The 18354-nt window shown below is 37.7% G+C and overlaps 1 protein-coding gene across 1 annotated transcript; it reads left to right on the top strand.

The window, feature by feature from the left end:
- The first annotated feature begins 16635 nt into the window (after positions 1-16635).
- On the top strand, positions 16636-17019 carry LOC107879140. Its single transcript, XM_016726247.1, has one exon. It carries the CDS (start codon positions 16636-16638, stop codon positions 17017-17019), a length of 384 nt encoding a protein of 127 aa, XP_016581733.1.
- Positions 17020-18354: the final 1335 nt, after the last annotated feature.

The raw sequence follows: 18354 nt of genomic DNA, 5'->3' as shown, positions 1-18354 counted from the left end.
TACGATGATCGGAGAAGATCTTACAATAGACTCCATACAAGAAACTTCAAGGCAAACACAACTGTGCACAACTCCAAATCATGGGTAGGATAATTTCTCTCATGAGGCTTCAACTGACAAGATGCATACGCAATTACCTTGCCTTCCTACATCAGCACAACACCTAATCCAACACCTAAAGCATTACAAAACATAATAAAGCCACGCCCCCATGGGAAAAGCCAATATAGGAGCTGAAGTCAACAAATCCTTGAGCTTTTGTAAGTTTGCCTCACAAACATCGGACCACTAAAAAGAAATTTTCTTCTGGGTCAACTTGGTCAATGGAGCTGCAATAGATGAAAAACCCTCAATGAAACACCGATAATACACATCCAAGACAAAAAAACTCTGAATCTTGGTGGGCAAAGCAGGTCAAGCCCAGTCACAAACCACTGCAACCTTGGCTGGATCAATAATAATACCTTTCTTAGTCATCACATGACCCAAGAAAGAAACAGACTCCTACCAAAACTCGCACTTAGAGAACTTAGGATACAACTTCTCATCCCTCAATCTCTGAAGCACAATCCATAAATGCTCCTCATGCTCAACCTCACTCTTCGAGTACACCAAGATATCATCTATAAATACAATAACAAAAGAGTCAAGATACGGTCGAAACACCGAGTTCATCAACTCCATAAATGTGGCAGGGGCATTGGTCAAACCAAAGGACATGGCCAAGAACTCATAATGACCATATCGAGTCCTTAAAGATATATTTAGAATATCCAAAGCTCTAATCCTCAACTGGTGATAATCGAACCTCAAATTAATTTTTGAAAACACCACAACACCCTGAAGCTGACCAAAGAAATCATCAATATGAGGAAGAGGATTCTTATTCTTAATCGTCACCTTATTCAACTGTCGATAATCAATACACATCTGCATAGACCCATTCTTTTTCTTCACAAATAAGACAGGCACACCTAAGGTGAAATACTAGGTTGGATAAATTTCTTATCCAACAACTCCTGGAACTGATCCTTCAATTCCTTCAACTTTGTTGTGGCCATCCTAAGGGAGGAATAGAAATGGACTTGGTGCCTGACTCAACATTAATACTAAAATCAATATCTCAATTCGAAGGCATACCAGGCAAGTTCGTAGGGAATATATCCATAAAATTATGGACAACACAAACAAAATCTAAGGAAGGAGGTGATACAACACTGGTGTCATAAATATGAGCTAAGTAAGATAAACATCTATCCCCTCTCAACCAATTGACAACCCTAAACATATGATATAATCCTCTTAGGACCCGAATGAAGTTTACCCTTCCAAGCTATCCTTGACACACCCGGCGAAGCTAAAGTCACAGTTTTAGCTAAATAATCTAAGACAACATGATTAGGAGCCAACCAATCTATGCCTAAAATAGCATTAGAATCGACCATATCTAATATAAGAAAATCTACAAAAGTCTCATGCCTGACAAAAATCATAACACAAAATCGATGCACCCAATCCGCGACTAAAGAATCACCTACTGGGGTAGATACACGAATAGGTATCACAACAGGCTCATTAAAAAATCAAAATCCGATGCAAAATACACAGACACATAAGAGAAAGTCGATCCAAGATCAAATAATATAGATGCAAGTCTAAAACAAACGAGGATGATACCTGTAATCACAGTATCAGAAGCTTCTTCCTTGGGTCTAGTTGGTATAGCATAACACTAACCACGACCACTAGCTGCTTGGTTAGCCCTATGACCACCAACTACCTGAGTGGCCCTACAACTACCCCTATGAGCTCTACTACCTCTGCCCCTTGCACTTCTGGTAGCCCCCTACTCCTTATAGATGAAATAAGAGTAGCTTAAATCACCCAACGGGGACAGTCCTTAGCTACATGGCTAATATCGTCACACACATAGCAACCTCTACGACCAGTCTTAACAGAAGAAGGTATAACTGGTCCCGAAAGGCCACCCTAAAATGCAGAACTAGAAGATCTACCACCTAAACTCTATAAATCCGCTTGCACTAGCCTACCCTGGTATCCATAAGAACCTTTAAAATCTCTCCCTCGAGAGGCATGAATCCTGAACTCACCAAAACGTCACACCTTTTTGGCGCCTCCCTGAGATGCTATAAAAATACCCTCTATCATCTTAGCATGATCCAAAATACTCTGAAAAGAGGCCCCAAACATAACTATTTGAGACCTAGCTAACTGAAGGAAGACATCCAAACCCTTTACAAGCTTTTGAATCTTCTCAGACTCAGTAGAAATACTATCATAGAAATATCTGGATAGTGCATAGAAGCGTGCCTCATACTCAACAACTATTATGGAGCCCTACTCCAAATGATCAAACTCGTCCCGCATATGATCTCTCAAATTGAAAGGCATAAATCTCTCAAGGAAAGCCTCAGCGAACTGATCCCAAGACAACTCAGGAGCCTTAATAGGCTTACAATCGACAAATAATCTCTACCAACCTCTCACAACATCTATTAACTGATGGTAGTATAAGCAACACCTTCAATGTGGAAAGAGTAAAATACAACTCAGAATACACGGTATGAAAAAACTTTACATGATAAAGGATAAAATGAGGGAATTTTCCTAAAGAAGTCCTATAGCCTTTCGAAGATAGATATGGATGTCTACTACCGATTTGCGAGACTCTATTAGACATCCCATTCTTACACAGTTGAGACCAATGAAACCTGACTGCTCTGATACCAATTTGTCATAACCCAAAAATAAAGATCATGATGGCATTTATCGTGGCGTACCTTAACAAGTAAGCCTATCACCCAAATTAATACAAAAAGAGAAAAAGATAGAAATATCCGAAGGTAAGGCTTCTAGAATAAAGCCAAACCACATAAGTAATCATAACAATGCAGAAAGAACTTATCCAATATACTAATCATACCTAAAATCAGGTGTCAATAGAGTAAGAACTACTAATACAATTCAAGAGTCAAATACATCAAGAAAATAAACATAAAAGAATAATATTTATCTTTGAAAACTAATAAAGACATAACTACTATAGAAAGATAGACGTGAACTTCGAATGCATAAATGTTCAACCGCGACCTTGAAAGCTCCAACAATCGCCCAAATCAAGCAAGTTAAAGCGTACTTGAGCTAGGATCTGCACCGAAAGGGCGCAGTTGGCATGAGTATGATCCACTTGTACTCAGTAGATATCATAGGCCGACCAAGTAAAGTAGTAAGTAAAGCATACAAAATATACACTAAGGGCATGTCACCTGCAATTAGAAAATATCCCACAACGATAGCCCACACCGCTTGCACTAACAGTTCTAATATATAATATATATTACAACAACATACCAAGATATAGAACATAAGTATACATTATGTCACATATAAATAAAACAAGGGAGAACATGTAGATACAAGATCATCAAATACAAGTAAAGGAAAGTAAGACAAATACATAGATGGCAAATCAATATGGAAATACAACACAACATAACCACAATAAAGTAAGTACAATGTATATGATGATGATGATAATGCACGAGGTTATCGCACAACCTCTGCGATCATTGCACAATTCCTGTATACACCTACGGAGCTAAAACTTCCCAACGTAGGACCCATGGAAGGCTCGTCAAACCTTAAACAATACACATATCTCATATATCATTTATGGCATATCCCTCTAAAAGGTTTTTATAAGATGTTACAAAATATCCTCCCCGACACATCCCTCGTGGAGGGTTTCGAGAGGGTGTTGCCAGTGTTTCTCAGATATTGCCACGGTGGTGCCAATGTTTCATGAATGAGTATGATATGAGGATATAATGGTCACAACCAATCACAATGAGTATTTTCATGATCAACCATAATGATATATTTCGACAACCATGTGAGCCAATATCCACTTATTATTTCAATTTTATCCACGAATTTTCATATGTCTCATATGCCAATAAAGTATAAATATAATCAAAATACACAAATGGTACCATATTGAGCATCTTAACAACACAATACAATTATTCACATTTATTCAAGGATATGAATATCCCATAGGACCCCACACGATTAGACATATCACATAATAACTCAATTTCAACAATTACATCACATATAGGCCCCACACGGGCACAACACATAAATAGCCATTTTTTATGATTAGATTGCACCCTTAACATACATGTTATATCATCATTTACTATCCATCCCTATCTGAAAGAGTTAAGCCATAACCTACCTCAAAAGCCGAAACCGATCTGCTACACTTTGAATCCACAACCTTACTTTCCAAGAATGATCCCAAACTTTTGTAAAAATATCAAATATGGAATGTACGCATCAAAACTAAACCAACAACATCCATATCGACTACTTTTGATTCGGGATCAAAACGGACCCCCAGAATGGATTTTCAAAAAAGAAGGGCAAAATCAGAACTTTACTTTAAAACCATGTTTCTCATATTTTTAGGAATCTATAGCTGAAAACCCAAGTCAAATTGAGTAAAACATGAGGTTCAAATTGAAGAAAAATCATTTTTGAGCTTTATTGGGTAAAATCTTTGAAATCTGGGTTAAACTCAAGAATCGAAGTTGTTTTGAAGGTTAAATTATTGAAATACTTGTAATTATAAGATAAAAACATTATTCAAGTGAAAATGAGTGAAATTGAGGTTTAAAATCAAGCCCTAAGATTTTTTGGGTTTTAAACAATAAATTACCAAGAAAAGGGTGATTTTTAACCTTAAATCCGTAATAAAATCAAGAAATATATGTTAATCTAGCTCCCCAAGCTCTCACAGGCTTCACTTTTAAGATCTCACACTATTTTAGGATTTAACTCTCAAGAGGAAGGTGAAAGAATAAGTAAAAATGGGATAAGAAAAGCTCTTTATACTGTACTCGGGTTACCAGACATTTATCACATAAAATCATTCCTCAATCTGGATTTACCCCTTATGTATTTGGTTGCACCAGCAACCTGGTGCACTAGATATTTTTAATTCGAAGTGGACTTCGACAGGGTGCTTGAAATTCGATCAGAGTTTGATATACACAAATGAACTATGCAACCATACTAAATTTGATGCTCTAAATTCAATCACGATAAATAAAATTTTGAGAAAAATATCATTTTCACAAAGTCAATCCCCGAAATTCAAAATTATAATTTTTCAAATTGAGGATCGAAATGATATTTAAAAGCCGTAAAAGTACACCAAACATGTCACCACCCTAAAATCAATATTCTGGATCTGCTGGTGAAGTCAAATTTTCCATCTGAGGTAATTTCGACCAAATGTGGGTCCCACGCCCATATTTCTAATTCTTCAACTCTCCGACCAATAGGTCAAAATGAGCTTGGGTGCACCAAGACCCAACCAAAGGTCTACCTAGCCTAAAATTGATATTCTGTAGCTGTTGGTGTAGTCCGTTCGGTCATCCATCATACGGATCAAAAGATATCCACATAAGTCCAAAATAAGGCTCTCGAAGCCATCAAAAACCACAGTATCACATTAATGATACCAAAATACATCAAAAATCATGTCAATCACTCCTACACCCCAGAAATACCATAATGCAACTATGGGGAGGGGTTAAATAGTCAAATCATATAAAACAACAAATTTTATTAAATTCTTAGGTCATTACAATATGGGGGAATAGAAATAGGGCGGGTGTCCGAAACAAGATCAATACCAAATCAATCTATCTATCGGAAGGGACAATAGGAACGCCATCGGTGAAGACCTCGAGAAACTCATTCACCATCGGGACAGAATGCAAAGAAGGATACCTTTAGGATCTTAGGACCCCCCACTCAATAATTGGATCATGAGGGGATTTAAATACAACCTTACAGGTCCAGTAATCTAAGAAAGCATAGCACGAGTGCAACCAATCCATTCCTAGAATAAAATCAAAATTATCCATTTCTAACTCTATCAAGTCCACAGGAGTTCCTCTGCTACCAACAGCTACTACATACCCTCTATAGACTCTTCTAACAACCACAGAGTCTCCTACCCAGGTACAAATAGAAAATGGGTTTGACAGACACTCAGTACCAAAACCAAAATGCTCATTCACAAATAAGATCACATAAGAGAGAGGATTTTGAATTAATTAAATTGTATGCATCATAGAAAAAGAGTTTCAACGTACCAGTAACAACATCTGAACATGCCTCAGACTCCTGAAAAGCAGTGAGAATAGAAAGGTAGTTTCAACCAATACTGGAGCCAGAACTGGCACCCTTTGGTGTAGGAGATGATGAAGAGGCAACAGGAACCTTATTTTCCTAGAAGGAACTTTAAAGGGACAATCCCGCTGCATATGTCCAATCTGACCATACATAAAATATCTATTCCTTTCATTCTCACACTGACCATGTTGATGCTGACCAAAAAATCTACAAGAAGGGTAGGATGGTGCACATTAGGCCCCACTGGCCTGAGAATGGGCAACCACTGCCCTAGAAGCATCACCATCCTGAAAATATCTATCTCCCGATGGCTTCAGGTAGGGATCACTAGCCGTCGAATAGGAGTTAGGACTCCCCAACTCTTCCTCTTAGAAAACTTCCCACTCTACTTTTGGTCCTCACTCCATTTTGAAAACAAAGTCCTCTTACTCTACCTCTCACCAATATCAGCTTATTTTCTTTTCTCCTTCTCGACCTGTTGCATATACACAAGCAATCTAGAGATGTCAAATATCCTTAATCACTAAGGAAACCTTACTCTTAAGGATAAACTCACGAGATAATCCCGAAGAAAACTTTCTCATTCGGGACCTCATATTAGATACCAATTCAGGAGCATACTGGGACAACTGATAGAATTTCAAGGCATACTCTCTAACTTACATCTTTCCTTACTTCAAGTTAACAACTTATTATGCTTTAGCTTCCATCAACTCCTGAGGGAAGAATCAGTCAGAAAAGCACTAGAGAAATCATCCCACATAGCAGGACTATCATCCTTACTGCTTAACTGATCCAACTCTTTATACCACTAGTATGCCACATCCTTTAATTGGTAGGTAGTAAAATCTACACCCTCAATCTCTGAAGCATGCATAACACGAAAGATCTTCTCTATTTCATCAATGAAGCCTTGAAGATCCTTCTCAACCTTTGTACCAGTAAATATCGGAGGATGCAACCTTATGTATTGGACAACTCTAGTGGCCTTAGATGAACCCATAACAGCACTAACAAAACTAACCTGTTGTGATTGAGATGTCACCAACCGAGTCAACAAGGTAATGGAGCGACAAAATGCAATATTAGTAACCTCTTTGGGAGGCGACTGACTATGAGTGTCACCCTTAGGAGTAGGATTAGCGGGACAGGTGGAACCCTATGGGGACAGTTAGATAAAATAACTCTTGACTGGGTCTGAACCTCAAAAGTTAGATGAGCTCCATCCACATTGTCCTTAGATGGGACAGAAGAGTTTGCATGAATAACAGATCTTCTTGGAGGTATAATTTGAAAGATGAGCAAAAAAAAATCAGAAGAATCTAAGACCTCAGACTCTATAACTCGAAAATAAAAAAACAAGAAAGGGAAACATTCCTACTTTGTCATGACCCAAATTAGGGCCTGGCCGTGATGGGTATCTCACATCCCATGTAAACCGGAGATCACCCCCTCCACCTTACCTAACCAATATATCAATCACAAGTGTTAGATGAATTTTGAACCATATAATAAGATAGAGCAATATAAGACTAACAACAACCCATGAAATGTCTAAACCATTACTCACCACCACACACTAAACCATCACACTAAGTCCACAGTAATCCATAAAGCCTCTATAATCCAAAGTCAATAAAATATCAAGACATGCCTCCGACAATAGCCAAAATCTAAGTCTAACATAGTCTATGGCATAGAGTAAAAAGAACATGAAATGAATGCCTTCCAAACTATACAAGCTCACTATTTTAATGTCAACTCACGAGCCTCTCTAATAGCTAGTCACTACATATGAAAAGAAAAAGCTTTGGTCCCTGTATCGCATGGGGATGCAATGTCCAGAGATGATTAGTGATTAGAATGCTTGCATGTAACTCAGGGATAAGGGAATAAGATAATGCCATCTTTAAATCCAAGTTAAGCACCATAAGAAATCACATGTATACATATATATATATATATTAAGCCGGGATAGGGAGTAAGGCTTAGCATGAATTTTGAAAACATTAACATGGGATGTGTAGCATAACCATCATATAACAACGTGCCCACAGGTTATATGGACCCATCTCTCCCCTAGCTAAAGGTCTCCAGTGCGTGTAGCCGCACAAACTAAAGAATATCCATAAAGGTATATGCCTTTATAAGGGGCTTGAACCTCCCAGCATAATCTAGGTGACTTCACCAATATATACAATATGAGGTACTCAAACCTCCCATTCATATATTCATTTAGGGGACTCAAACCTCTCGGTCATATAAACACCTACACTATCAAACGCAATTTTCAGTGTTATCTTTTGGACTACACTTTCATGGCCCGGATACACATCCTGCTTTAAAGCCTAATTAAAATTTTCTTTACATATACATACAACTATTAGTCCAATTACTTACCAAAGCCATCCCATTAGTAAAATCATATCAACCCACTTGCAAGTGTACAATATGCCATAATCATTATCATTCAACATTGGGACTCGAACCCATTGTCTATGAAAAGACATTAATTCAATTCAACATCTAGGGACTCAAACCTATTTAACTATTTAAATCACCAAGGTTACAATTCAAAACAACTTATGGACAACAAGGCCTTCATGGAACCATTTATCAACCATGTTCATTAATAGGCCAATGCCTTAGTTCCAGTCACAATTCAATTCAATTCATGGCCATCAAGACCCTTACAAAATCATTCATCCTTAATTAAAATTACTATGCCAAGCATTAGTTCAAAACATAATTCATTATATGACAAAATTCTTTTCATAGACATTTACACAACAGGTTAAGGGCATACCATTATCAAACCATTATTCAAGTAAAATATCACCAAGTTAGGGTTAACCATGGCCTATTCATTAAACCACAATTCACATGCACCCATATATGAAAAACCATTATCAAAAACATGTACAAACACAAGTGAAATCATGAGAGAATAACACTTAACATTATGAATTCAAACCCTCAACCATGGATTTCAAACCCACCATTTATGATTCAAGAACAATGTTTAAAACACATGATTTTTGTAAACTTACAATGAAGGAAGAGTCACATGACTAAGTTCTGATGATTCACAGAGAGATTTCGATCCTTAAGCCTCTAAATGACTACCTTGATGAAACCTTAGCCCAATATCTTTGAGAGGTTTCTAGAGAGTTTATAAGAGTATTTTGATTTTCCCAAGTGAGGTATAAAGGACCAAATAGTGTTATAAGATGTGGGATCTTATGGGATTGGGGTAGGAATGTCTAAAATACCCACAGTTAACAAGTTGTAAAGGACTCCCAGGTGGGTACAATTTGGCCTCTCCACTTATACCCACATTAAAGGAGTGGTACCCTCCACTCGTACCTTTATCAGAATGTTGGACATCATATTTGTCCAATATACAACTCCTTAGCCTAACTCGTACCCCAACCATACGAATAGTACCCTAGGTAAAATATCAAGGTTAGACACTAAACAACATACTATTTTTCACTATACTTCTCATATCATAATCATACGACTCGTATGAATTCTTCTCATTCCAAGAACCAAAATTGGCCACTATGACATTGACCAATATATAACTAAGGTCATACACCCGTATCTATAATATACGAGGGGAATGGTGGGTTGTATGATGCACAGAAGGTTCGAGACTCAAGAAATTTTATAAGGGCCAAATTTTAGGGTGTTTAATTATTAGGATTTGCAGGTTCAACTACTGAAATATCTACTATTATGCATGTGTTTCTAGAACTACTATGAGGGCTTTAGCTATCATATTGACATGAATATGTTTCTCTTTGCATAGTAGTGGATTCTGTAGAAGTATTAAACATATTATTTGATCTGCTTACTGATGTTCTAACTTTTGACAAACTATTTTAGGCCTTTTCCTTGGGATAATTGTGTGTTTTCAAGAAACCATGGTTGTATTTAACATGGTATTTAGTGTTTTTAGGGTAAGGACTGAGTGTGAAGGATAACTTGGACAATCTGAGAAAAACAAAGGCAAATTAAGTAGCGACAACTCAGGCAACGGACCATCAACCTTGTGATGATCCATTGGTCTAAACCATCGACAAAAAGTAGAAGACATAGACTCTGGACAACCTAAGATAGTCTAGGAGATGGACTGTCCGCCCTACAATAAACTGTCGGTATGAACCATCGCCATAATACAGAAGGCATCATCATTAGAAGTCTTGCGACGATGCAGGCGATGAATCGTCAACCTTGCTATGGGCCGTCGCTTGACCCGGTACCTAGAAGCATAATATAGAGTCACTGAACACCCTGCAACAATGCAGACAATGAGCTATCGGACCTTTGATGCACTGCCGCTTGACTCATTGACCAAAATACGGATAACATGAGTTTGAATTTTAAAATCCTAGTTTTAGATTCATATAAATATGAGTATTAGGGTTTATTCCGTATCTTTTGTCTTTAGTTTCATACTTTCTCTTCTATTGAGAGCTTTGAACTACTTTTTATTGAGATTTGAATCTAGAGATTGAGAGGTGATTATTAGTTTTCATATTTTCCATCAAAGATCGAGAAGAACAGTATTATGACTTCTATAAGTACTCTTCTAAAGTTATTTATGAACATCAATATAAATTTGATTTTTGAAATGGAGATGAGTAGCTAAACTTCCATAACTAGGGTTATTGGAGATTTGATGTAGAGAATAATTTTGAGGTTGTGAATGGGTTAGTTTTCTAACATCTATCGAAATTACTTGAATATTTCTTCATTTTAATGACATCTCTTGGTTTCAAACTTGAGAAGTGAGCCCATGAACTCCACTTTTCTGACAAGAAAGAGGATGTTAGGAAAAGAAGTGATTCACATGAGCTTCATAGGTTTACCTTTTGGGTTAATGGGTTAATGCCGTAGCAGGATCAACCTTTGCGAGAGTGTTATTGAATAATGCATGAATTCTTTAAGTTCAAGAGAAGTAAAGGGTGAAATACTCATTAGGTTGAGAAACACGTGGGTAATCTTTAGAATTCAATAATTCTTGCAATTGGATACATAAGTTAGAATTCAAACACAAACTCATAACCCTGATTATTTGAACATCTTGGTGATCATAACTTTAGTTAATTTTTTCTCATTGGAATTACATCTAAATTTACTCTCAGTAGCTGGGCTTTTGTGTAACATTAATGCAAAAGAACACCATTAATATTTCCAAACCCTCTTTATTTTGGAGCCTTAGATCAACAGTCTAATAACAGTCATAATACTTAGTAAATATGGTATTCCCTGTGGGATTTGACACCCAACCCAGTTGGGTTCTATATTTGATAGAGACCACTTACTTTCTCGTAAGAGAGTTATAATTTAGGCTTATCACATTTTGGCGCCGTTGTCAGGGAATACGGTTGTCAATTAAATTTGTGTTTGTTAATTGACCTTTGGTCAAGTTTCCCAAATTTTATTATTGTTTGTCATTTTTGTTTGTATAGGGGAGTGTATATGACAAGTACACGAAGATCGGGTGTACCATTATTATCAATACATCTGGAACCACAACTTATTGGCAGAATGACAGAACAACTAGATGCTGAGAGACTAGCCGCATTGGCTAGAGCTCAACTAAATCAGTAAAATAATGGCCAGCAGGCATGTCATCCTAACCCTGACGATGATGATTTAGGGGATGATGACTTGTTAGATCCTGCTAATCGAAGGTGTGCAGAGAATGTAGCTGCACCAGTGAACAAAAATATAAACAAAAATCATCCTTTTAGGGCGAGACTTGATCGTCAAGATGTTTAATTTGATATTAATGATGATGAAGATGGAATAGATGAAGCTGGTCCTACTGCAGCTATTATTCCTCTACCTCTAGAACCAGGATCAAAGTTCAATATTACCAGTACAGTGATCTAACTCCTTCACCTAAAGGGATTGTTTGGTGGACTCCCTAGAGATTATCCCAATATGCATTTAGTGAATTTTGTCACTATTTGCAAGTCCTTTGATAACCCGAGAGTGGGATAGAATGCCATCTGCCTATATTTATTTTTGCTGTCTCTGTCTGGAAAGGCAATATTGTGGCTTAATGAGCTGATGCTCGATTCAATAACCAACTGGAGGCAATTGAAAGAGGCTTTCCTAGAAAGGTTCTTTTCACCTTCCAAAAGGGTACAGTTGAGGGTCAAGATCAGAAAATTTAGGAAGATCCCAACCGAAGCCCTTCATAAGACATAGAAGAGCTTAAAAAAGAAGCTAACATAGTATCCGAACCATAATATGACAAATATTCATCTGATGGAGACTCTTTATTAGGATTTGAACTCTATTACGAAGCTAGTTGTTGATAATGCTGCAGGGGGATCATTTGTGGATCTCACTTTTTAAGAGGCCTCAAAGATGCTTGATCGAATGACCAAACAAAGTAGAGGTTGGAAAACTAGGGATTCTGTGGTAGCAAACCCTACTGTGTCTGTTGGCATGACTGTAGAATAACTTAAGAAAGAGGAAGACTGTGATCAAGACATGGAACACTTCAAGATGCATATGGATCTATTGACCAAGCATCTATTATCTGCAAAGATTGAAAAAGTAAAGGCTATTATAGCTAAAGGTAGAGATAATTCTTATTTGGAAGAAAAGGCTATCTATTTGAATAATCAGGGTGTTTTTTGAGGCAATAGCCAAGGATATCAAGGTCGAAACTACTATGACAAGGCTGGTTATAAGGATAGGAAGCAAGGAAATTTGAAAGGTAAGAATGATAAAAGTGGACTATATGTACCTTTCAGAAGTAGAGATAGTGCTGCAACTAGCTGTGGCAAGATATCCATGGAGGACTTGATGGAGAAATTATTAAAGAGAGTTGAAGCTACCAACTCTGGAGTGACTACCATAAATAGAAATTTATCTTCTATGAGTCAGTTGGTGAACTCGTACTCTACCTCTATCAAGCAGTTGGAGCAACAAATGAACCAACTCTCAACAGCTTTGAATCATAGAAAAATTGTAATATTTCCAAGTGACACCATTCAAAACCCATGAAATGATATCTCTTGCATGGCTATCACTACTAGAAGTGGTAAGGTATTGGCGAGCCCTTCTGTGGGTAAGCCTGCGGTTGATATTGTAGCTGATGGTGTTGAAGAAGTAGAGATTTATCATTTGATGGAATTTGGGAAATCGGATGAGGTTTTTGATGACTCATCATCCAATAGTCAGTAGGTTGATAAGTTGGAGAAGAATAAGGGAAGGAGACGGAAGTGGTGGTTTCCACTATTCTAAAGCCACCTCCTCCATTTCCTCATCGGTTAAAGGAGAAAGCCGATGACACAAAGTTCAGCAAATTCATGGCTATGCTGAAGCAGTTGATGATTAATCTACCACTGGTGAAGGCATTAGAGAAAATTCTCGGGTATGCAAAGTTCATGAAAGACCTCATAAAAAAGAAGCGGTCGGTAAGTTTTGAGCCGATGGATAATTTTTATCATTATGGTGTTATTTCCACAAGGTCTCTGGTTAAAAAAAGGCAGATCCGGGAGAATGTACTATCCCATGTACTATTGGACCTCTTGACTTTGCTAAAGATTTATGGGACTTGGGGGCTAGCATCAATCTGATACCACTAGCTATATACAAAAAATTAGGTTTGGGAGACCCCACATCCACCAATATATGATTGGTGATGGAGGATAGGTTGATAAAATAAATTATTGGTATTTTGTATGATGTGTTGGTGAAGGTTGCTAGTTTCATATTACCTGCAGATTTTGTTATTATGGATTGTGAGGTGGATTTTGAGGTGCCCTTAATCTTAGGTCAACCTTTCCTCACAATCATAAGTGTACTGATTGATTTGCGAGCTAATGAGCTCTTATTTAGGCTAAATGATAAAATGGTGTGATTTGATGTGTGCCAATCAATGAAGCAACAGAAAAAAATAAGTGTGTTTTCTATTGTAGATTTCTATTATGAGGAGGAGTAGGAAGTACCGATAGAAGAGAAATTTGCTGTTGAAACCTTAGCTACAGTGTTGATGAATTTTGATCAAGATGGTATAAAAGATTATTAGGAGACTGTTTATGCCTTAACGGGCATGGGGTCTTACTCATATGCCCCCAAGAAGTTGGACTTGGACTTAGAAAATCATCCTAGTCCACCTGCTAAGCCTTCTATAGAAGAACCACTTGTCTTGGAGCTGAAAGAATTACCCATTCATTTAAGGTATATGTTATGGGGCAGTGGGAATACACTACCTGTTATTATTACGGATGACCTGGGTGAGCAGCAGGTAGAAGTACTTATTTTGGTGCTTCAAAGATGCAAAAAAGCAATAAGTTAGACTATTGCTGATATTATTGACATTCTTCCTGGCATCTGCACTCATAAGATACAATTGAGAAAGAATATAATCCTACCATGAAGCATCAACGCCGATTGAACCCACCAATGCAAGAGGTGGTTAAGAAGAAAATTATTAAGTGGCTAGATATAGGAGTGATTTATCCTATTTTCGACAGTAAATGGGTAAGCTCAGTTCAATGTGTGCCCAAGAAAGGGGACATGACTGTTGTTGCAAATGAAAAGAACGAGTTGATTTCTCTCAAGCCTGTGATTGGTTGGAGAGTTTGTAGGGACTACCGCAAACTAAGATCATGAACTTAAAAGGACCACTTCCCAATGCCCTTCATGGATCAAATGCTTGATTGGTTAGTGGAAAAAGGGTGGTATTGCTTCTTGGATGGATATTCTAGCTACAATCAAATCTATATTTCTTCTGAAGATCAGGAGAAGACACGTTCACATGTTTGTATAACACTTTTGTATTCAAGAGGAAGCCGTTTGGGTTATGTAATCACCCGCTACCTTCCAAAGGTGTATGATGTTTATTTTCTCAGATATGGTTGAGGACACCTTAGAGGTATTTATGGATGATTTTTTTGCAGTTGGAGATTCATTTGGGCTGTGTTTGGAGAACTTGAGTAAGGCTTTACAAAGGTGTGTGGAATTTAATCTTATGCTTAATTGGGAGAAATGCCACTTCATGGTGAAGGAAGGCATTATTCTGGGGCATAAAATTTCAGCAAAAGGTATAGAGGTCGATCGAGCCAAGATAGAGGTTATTGAGAAGCTACCACCTCCCATCTTAGGGAAAGGGGTGCGTAGTTTCCTTGGACATGCTGGCTTTTACCAGAGGTTTATACAAGACTCTTCTAAAATTGCAAGTCCACTTTGTAAACTTTTAGAGAAGAAAACTAAGTTCTTCTTTGATGCTGATTGTATTAAAGCATTTGAATGCCTTAAGAGGAAACTGGTTGAGGCCCCTATTATTGTTGCATCGGACTGGTCAAAACCATTTGAGATAATGTGTGATGTAAATGGTGTTGCCCTCAGAGCTGTGTTGGGTTAAAAGAAGGACAAATTATTTTATCTAGTTTATTATACCAGCAAATCACTGAGTAGAGCTCAAAAAAACTACACCATCACAGTGCAGTAACTTCTAGCAGTGGTATATGCTTTTGAGAAATTTTGGCCATATTTGCTAGGTACCAAGGTTGTGGTACATACTGACCATGCTGCCTTGAGGTACCTAATGGCGAAGAAGGATGCTAAAACAAGGTTGATCCGATGGGTGTTGCTACTTTAAGAATTTGACTTCGAGGTTAAGGATCATAAGGGATGTGAAAATCAAGTAGATGATCACTTATCCAGACTCGAAGGTGAGCAAAAAGTAAAAGACGGGCTTGAGATTGATGATTCCTTTCCTGATGAGAAAGTATTGGCTACAGTGCTCAAAAAAGTACCTTGGTTTGCTGACTTCATGAATTATGTGGTAAGTAAGTGGTACTAGAAAATCTTTGCTTTCATCAAAGAAAGAAGTGTCTTCATGATATGACCCATTACTTCTGGGATGAGCCGTATCTTTTTCGGTGATGTGCAGATGGTATTATTAGATGGTGCATCCCAAAAGTAGAAATGCTGAGTGTATTGGAAGCAAGTCATGCTTCCCCAATTGGAGGTCACCACGTAGGTGATCGGACTATAAGAAAAGTGCTTCAGAGTGGCTACTATTGGCCCTCTTTGTTCAAGGATGCCTATGAGTTCATGAAGAGATGTGACCAATGTCAAAGGCAAGGGTCCATCTCAAAGCACTATGAGATGCCAATGTCTAAAATACTGGAGGTAGAATTATTTGATGTGTGGGGCATAGATTTCATGGGACCTTTCGTGAGCTCATTTGGAATGAAGTAAATACTTATTGCTGTTAAATATGTGTCACAATGGGTTTAGGCTGTAGCTCTGGCAGATAATGAAGGAAAACTAATTATTGTATTTTTAAAGAGAAATATCTTCTCTTATTTTGGGGTACCACATACCATCATAAGTGATGGAGGATCATACTTTTACAACAAGATGGTCCGAGCCACATTGGCAAAATATGGTGTTAAGAAGCATAAGATAGCTATGCCATATCACCGACAAACAAGTGGGCAAGTGGAGATCTCCAATGTGAATGCTAGGAGGAAGGATTGGTCTAGGAAGCTGGACGATGCATTATGGTCATATCAAACAGCTTTCAAGACACCTATTAGCATGTCTCCATACAAATTGTTTTACGGCAAGGCATGCCATTTGCCGATTGAGCTAGAGCATAAAGCACTGTGGGCACTGAAGCATCTTAATCTGAACTGGGATGAAACAACAAATATGAGACTGGGGCAGCTCAATAGGATGGATGAGTTCTATCTTGGAGCTTATGAGAGAACCGACCTGAACAAGGAACAAATAAAGAAATAGCATAATCATAGAATTAAAAAGAGGGAGTTTTAGAAAGGTGACTTGGTGCTTCTGTTCAACTCCTGATCCAAACTATTTCCAGGTAAGCTCAAATCCAATGGTCCGACCTATTTAAAGTGAGTCAAGTCTACTCGCCTGGAGTAGTGGAACTTGAAAATGAAGATGCTAGTGTTTTTAAGGTGAATGGGCAACATGTGAAATTGTATATCAATCCAAAGGACTTGATAAAGAATATTGCTACTGTCTATCTCGATGAAGTCTGAGTAATCAAGATAACTGAGTCGTGCTGCGACAATAAATCAAGTGCTAGTGGGAGGCAACCCACACTGTGTTGTTATACAATATTATTTTTTAGTTAGTTTGTTAGTTTGTGCAAATGAAGGGTTTATGTAAGAGTACAGGTACTAAAATGAAGGAAAGCAGATGCAAAAAAAAGGTAGGGTAACCAACGGTATAACCCGATGGACCGTCGTTATTCCGATGAACTATCGCTATTCCAACGGACCATCGAACTGAACCGTCCTAGGTTGGTCCTAGGTAATTTCACTGGATAAGTACGATAGTATAGACGATAGACCATCGCATGGGAGACAGACCATTGCTTACACATTGCACTTAACCATAGTTCAGCAGATCGAGTTGAATTTCTTTAAATAGTTGATTTTTAATTTCTATCCGATCCAAACAGTTTTAAAATGAGAATGTAAAAATGGTTAATTAACTTCTCAACTATTCAAAACCCCTGCACCTTTTCATTTGCCTTTAAAACTTCCCATCTCCTCTTTTCTCTCTCTATTTAAATGCCCTTTCTTCTCATTTTCCCTCATAAGCAAACTAAATCCTTTTTACTAAAGCATTAGTCATCAGAAGTATTTGTGTGAAGTAAGAGTATGGAACTGATAGTGCAACAGTCAAGTATAAATCTCCCCCTAATTCCTCATCTTTATTTATTATGATCAATAAATAAGTTTTGCTTTTCTTTTTCTATGTTTTGGTGATGTATGGCATCGCTTTTAGTTGAAATTTAGTGTACACTATCCTGGGGGAAGTTTGAGTAACCCATGAACCAATAATAATGGATTAGGGCAATGTATTATCGACCAAAAATGTCATAAAAATCGCCCTTAAATGAAGTGCACGCAAGGTGTTCAACACAATACCACAATGAGGCATAAAACTCGACATTTGCAGTCGATAGTACGCTCGACAGACTGTTGAACACCCGATGACATGTCGCTTTTAACTGTCGCACATGACTCAGAAACTAATTTTCTAGAATGACCTCGACAATGGAGGTTGATGGATCGGTGAAGGTTCGATGGACAGTTGCCTTGT

This window comes from Capsicum annuum, chromosome 8, assembly GCF_002878395.1.
Source record: "Capsicum annuum cultivar UCD-10X-F1 chromosome 8, UCD10Xv1.1, whole genome shotgun sequence".
Taxonomy (NCBI): Eukaryota; Viridiplantae; Streptophyta; class Magnoliopsida; order Solanales; family Solanaceae; genus Capsicum; species Capsicum annuum.
This window is presented reverse-complemented; position numbering and strand designations above follow the sequence as displayed.